At 37.2% G+C, this 6,000-nt stretch overlaps 1 protein-coding gene across 1 annotated transcript in view; it reads left to right on the top strand.

Moving 5' to 3' along the window:
- Window positions 1-1,383: 1,383 nt before the first annotated feature.
- Window positions 1,384-6,000, top strand: part of SCAF4 (SR-related CTD associated factor 4) — a gene marked incomplete at its 5' end in the record, with an annotated part of 42,001 nt that continues 37,384 nt past the window's right edge. The window contains one exon of the mRNA XM_009640965.2: window positions 1,384-1,476. Coding sequence (XP_009639260.2) covers window positions 1,384-1,476 — 93 coding nt within the window. The remainder of the gene's footprint in view (window positions 1,477-6,000) is intronic.

Genomic DNA, 6,000 nt, shown 5'->3' with positions numbered 1-6,000 from the left:
TGTGTAGAAAACAAAATTATATTCTGTGTACTTTTGTGATGCCAATTTCTTATGGGTGTCTTTTGTAAAGATGTTTCTCCCCAGTGATTCAGAATTTGTGAATGGTTTTTCTAGGCCACAGAAGGAGCTTAGTTGATGAAGTACTATTTAGCTTCATTGCCTGGGGTTCATATCTGGTCAAATTTAAATCTCACTTTATTTTCCAGAGAATGTAGCCTGACAGCCATGAATTTTATGGTGATCTCTTACGTTCTGCAGCACCTAATACTTGGTATGCTTCACAGCTGATGGTCAAGAATTTAAAACTTACATTGAACCTCTGAGGCGTAGCGTAGTGACAGAAGTTTAGTAGACATCATTCTTGTTCTCCTTTTCCTAGTAGCTCAAGGAAGAATGGGGACCTGAAGAGGAAAGGGAAGCAATGAGTTCTATAGGGCAAGGAAAATGTATGTGGCTAATAGGTTTTCTTCAGAGCCGTGTGTATTTTTTAAAACATCTGACCATTTAAAGATCTGATCATGTGTTAATAGTAATGGTGTTTTGTTAACAAAATAGTCTGGTATCTGTGCTTGTTAGTCACATCTTCCACCATCCTTTTTTTTCTGTATGCACGTGAACAGATAACTACAATTATATGTCTGTAAGTGACTTGTAGCTTGGCTGTATCGTGTGGTTTCCAAATGCATAAATAAAAAACATTCAAAAAAATAATGAATGAATGTACAGAGTACTGACTGTGTCATATATATGTATGGAGCCTGCTTAGAGAAATGTTCTTGTACACATAAGACTTGATGAAATTGCTGAGGGCATGTTAGACTGCTCTGTGAAAACTGGAGAAGAGAAGATGGAGTGAGGGTATGGTAACAATGACCTGACCGCTCAGTATCCCCTAATCTCTAAACACTATGTTTCTTTCAGTCGATCAGGCTTCTATCTGTGCAGCTTCTTTTCTGTGGGTTTTATTTAGTAAGTATATAAACCGGAGCCATACCTCTTTATTTGTAAATAAAGAGACCTTTTTGTGGCAAAGAAACTTCAGCAAGGCAGCAAAGTCAGGGAAGTCAGTTCAAGCCTTAAAAAGTATTTTTACCTTCCTACTATGTTGTCTCATGCTTAAAACAGATAAATAGACTTATGGTCGTACATCAAGCTCAAGACACCCCAAAGGATATTAGCCTGATCTTTTTCCTTCTGTGCCAATGGGATAAGTCTCACTGGATGGCACTGTCTCACTTCTTTCCTAGTAGTTTGGAAAGTGTATGAGCTGCCTTTTCTCTCTGACCATGTGTCTTATGTTTTTCCCTTGGCACACCTGTTTCTTCTCTGCTGGCATGCACACATCACTGTCTGTTTTTGCTTTTCTTGTAATGAATTCAGTAACAAAGTGAAGCTGATAGTATTCCTACATTTCAACTTGTTCTTGTTCTGAAGATAGACCGTGCCCAGTCATGCTGTCTTTTTAGGACTCTTAAGGTGAGGCCGTGGGTAAATTTCAAAATAGTGATTCTCCCCTTTGCTTGAAAACCCTGTAGGTTTCTGTGTAAAATAGACCCTCAAAGGTCATTAACTGTAGAATGGCAGAAGTTAATAATTAGTTGCTTGAAAGACTGAAAACTGAAGGCCATCAACTTATTCCTTCTCCCGTTACCCACCCCTCCTAGTACACCTCAGCCAGGGCTTATGAACTGGAGCAGGTTCTACAGTGTGAGTTGGAAGGCCTTCTTAGTTTAGTCCTGCCACGTGTTTTCTATAGTACTTCTGTACTTTACATTGAATTTTAATTTGGGGGTGGTTACTAGCTTGCTCTTTAAATAGCAGGCAATATGGTTAGTCTCCCTTTTGCTGTCTGCTATGGTTTAATGAGTGGGTCGTCTTTGTTATTTAATTGCATTTATTAGCCTGAAAGTGAGCGAGTGATTTTTCTGCCTTTGAGGTTCTTGGCTTTATTGGTGTTTTGTCCTGTACATCCGTACTGTTGTGAAAACTATGCAGAAATAATCTTGAATCAATATTTTTGTGCTGTGGCTTGAGTTTAGTAGGCTCTTTAATACCTCCACTTTTTTGTAGTACATGGGTTGATCAGAGCAACAGAGGAATGATACCTTTTAAAAACATGGTGCTTTTAAAAACATGTGCAGCTACAGTGCACAGACTTTCAAATATAGGGAGGGAGGTTCCAGAAATGTTTGGAAATTCTTAATTGAAATTGCATCCTAGGCTAGAGCTTGTGTAAAACAAAAGTGTGGTTTTCTTCATGCTACTTTCGACAGGTGAGACTATTATAACTGAAATAGGAAAGTTTTTCTTATGACCTTTTTCTTAATGATTTTGATAACACTTTGTGGCTAAGCCTTTCTACTTCTTCTTAAACTATTGAAATTATCAAAACTGGATAAAGATACACATGTTGAATAGTCCTTGTATTAATTAATTCTTACGTAAAAACAAAGTTTTACATAATTTCTTTTTCCTTGCTGTCTCTTGCCCCATGGTATACTGACCCTCCCACCACCCATCCTGCTTTTATGAATGGACTGGGGGCAGTGAGCAGTTAGAAATAGAGGCAGAGCTAAACAACTGCTTTTTTATTTAGCCAGGGGTGTCACTATATGGAGAAGGAAGGTAGGGAACAACTAGGAGCTGTTTTCTTTTCTCCAAACATCCAGTTATGGTTGATAAAAGCAGCAAGTAATTTCTGGCAGGTCAAGCATTACAGGGCAGAGCATTCCAGGGGCAGGCTCCTGTTGTGAGGCAGTACATTGGAAACACTCTCAAGCTGCAAATTATTGTTGCCTTTGTTATATCCATCACATGTCTTTTTAAAATAAAGTGTAAGTTTTTGTGTCTAGGTTGTTTCTTGAACTTACCATGCTGCCCTTCGAGGAATTAGATGTATTATTGGAAGTATGGTCCTCTGAATATTGAGGGTTTTTTCATATATTGGATTGGGAACTGTGTATGAAAGAAGATCCAAGTCTAATTGAACATACACAAATGTAAAGTACATGGGGCTTTTTACTGAACAGTTTTCCCTTCTAACAGCGAAAATCCATGAGGAACTAGTAAGGCTGTTAAATTTTGGATTTACCCATCTCTAAAACATGGTTTTGATACGTGTAACTATGATACTGAAAAATAAATAAGAATCAACTTTAAAATAGTGTTTGATATTCTAAAGTCTTGTGAAAATTTAAAAAGGCAACAAAGTTTTGATGCGCTATTCTAAGAGAAAGTGATGGGGGTGTGTGTGAAGAGAGGGCAGAATACAAATATATATGCACACACACATATGCATATTCATATGTGTGTGTATATATATGTATGTGTGCATATATATTTGTATATAAAAATATTTGCATCTCAGTTTGATGCATGTTTCAGCTGTAGATTTCATCTTGAGCTGGAAATATCTGTGTGTACTGACCTCATTGCTTTTACTGTGCTTTTGTTGCTGTTGCCCAGAGTGCTGTCTGTAACAGCAAAGGAACGATTTACAGTGATCTGCTTAGTCCTGTTCTTCCAAAGCTGTTGTTTATTCCTCCCTTATTAACCCAAGTTTCAGCCTCTCATGTTCTTTAATTAATGACTTCTCCAAGCTACCATATTCTTTATTGCATCCTCCCTGGCTCCTTCAGTGTCTCTAGCTGATTTCCCTTTTTCCTGCCCTCTGGCAGTTTCTTTCTCCTTGGATCTTTTTTTTTTCTTTTGCCTCTGGTTACAACGCTATTCTTGGGATGCCTTTTAAGACACTTATTTTTATTTTTTGCTGCCACTTGTTTATTGTTATCTTCTGTCCTGCTATGTCTCCCGGTTCTCCTGGTTTTCTCTGGTTGTATTCCTGAAATGCAAACGCTGAAGTGCTGCTTTCACACTGGCTTCTTTGTTCTTGTTATATGGGACTGGCTCCTTTTTCTGGAGGACCAGTTGCTTCTTGGTGTGTAAAGGAGAGGATATGGAGTGCCTGTCTTAATGTTGGCTCCTTTTTTTCATCTTCCATCTCATTTTTCAAGCCTTCTGGTTGTTTATTTGTGGGTGTTGGAATTTTTTTTTTTTGTCTTTCAATTACCTCTTGAAACAGATTTTCCCGAGTTTTAATAATAGCACTGACTTTATTCATCAAGAGTCTTTGTTCTTATTCTAAAGAAATATAGTTAAAAATTGAAAATTAGCTTTTTTTTAAAAGTCTGTCAACTCACAGATACTTCTCTCCTTCTGTCTTTTATCTGACAGTTTTTATTTGTCCGTACTGTGATTTCTCGGCAAGCAGGGATGTTAGCTGAAGTGTGTCTTACAGCTTGAATGGCTTTTAAAATCAAACATTCTGGCACTAGAACTTGCCTTTTATGGAAATTAGTAACGAAAAATCATGGTCTTGACTTGATGTTGGTGTTGGAAAAGGTTATCTGACTACCACGGTCTTGAAGGACAATTTTTCCTCTTTTATACCTCCTGGAATAGGAATCGAGTTAAGAAAGTAATTACCTTCTTGCCTAGTCTTTGTATTTTATTGGTGTAAGTTTTTTCGTTTTGTATTGCTGAAAGTCTTGTTATCACTGTACATGTTTTTAACTACTTGGCCAAATTTTTTTTTCTGCATTGTTTTTTTCCTTAACTGAGACGGTAGATAAATCTGTGTAAGTTGGTCACTTCACAAGTGTCTTGGAACTTTAAATTAATAGAAAAATAAGAGATCATTTTTTAAATGACATCTTACTTTCCATTATGCTGTCAAATGAAGATACTTTTATTCTCTTATTTTGCTTTGTGGCAAATAGTCAATTACATTTTTGGCTAGTATTCAAGGGCTCTGTTTTTTCTTTATTGTGAAGAGCAAATCAAATGATGTAATGCAAAACCATTTTTTCTATGATTTGTGGGGAATATTTCAGGGTAAAAATTATTATGTGTGTGTAGGAAATGTTGAAGATCTCCATTGTTTTTTGCACTATACAAATCATGGCAATACAATGATTCTACCTTTAGTAAGCCACAGCTTAAATAGGAAGTTAAGTTTATGGGAAAAATAGAAAACTATATTTAATGAAGCAGAGCATCTAACCATGAGCTGTGATATAGAAGGAGGAATTAAAAAGTAGTACTGGGATCTCTTTCTGCTTGGAAGATTGGAGAAGAGAGAATGGTGCTGACAAGCCAGTGTGGATTATGCTTCCACGTCTGATGACTAGTAGAACAGAAGTGTGCACAGTATGCCATAAAAACAGAGTGTAGCATACGGTGCAGTTTTTGCAACTGGTTATTTCACTATGTGAAATTACAGCAGCAGCCTATGGAGTACATAGAATTCACTGTAGATCCAGAGTAGTCAGAGTGGTCTGGAAAGTGGTGAAATGTGCATTGGATTTTGGTGTCTTCCTGGGGGATGTGTATGCATGCATGCATGTTTATGAATGCCAGATTGTAGGACTGTCTTTTAAAAACAAGCCTCCCCAAATCCCTTATTTCCCTATTGTCTTAAAATGCTCTACAGGAAGCAAAATACAATAAGGATGTCGTGCTGTTCAGGTGGTGCTGGGGTCCTGAGGAAAATGTGTCCCTCTTCCCTCAGCTTTCTCTGTTCAGCCCTTCACGGATGTTTCATCAGCTCTGACAGTTCTGCGTGCAAGTTTTAGTTTCTCAGTTTCTGAAGCGTGAAGCTAATACTTGTTTTCAGAGTTATGGTCAATAATGGATGACAGAGTCTTCTGAATGCCTAGGTTCAAGACTTTTCAAAAGTGTTTTGCAATAAATTTTGTCACACATGAGATATAAGTCATGGTGATGCTATTTGTGAAAATGGAGTTTGGGTTTTTTTTGCTTAGAGTCACACTTCTAGATTTGAAGAGCTGAACATCCTACCTGTATCCTACACATTTTGAATGTAGAATATGCTTTCTGTGAATTCACACTTTGAAAAAAGAAAAAAAAAGAGTAATAAAATCTAGCATTGCAGAATCCCTTTTTGTGCTTAATGGTCTTAACAGAATGGCACTCTTAACT

This window comes from Egretta garzetta, unplaced genomic scaffold, assembly GCF_000687185.1.
Source record: "Egretta garzetta isolate BGI_Z169 unplaced genomic scaffold, ASM68718v1 scaffold45, whole genome shotgun sequence".
NCBI lineage: Eukaryota > Metazoa > Chordata > Aves > Pelecaniformes > Ardeidae > Egretta > Egretta garzetta.
The sequence above is the reverse complement of the archived record's forward strand: the minus strand, read 5'-3'. Positions and strand labels throughout refer to the sequence as shown.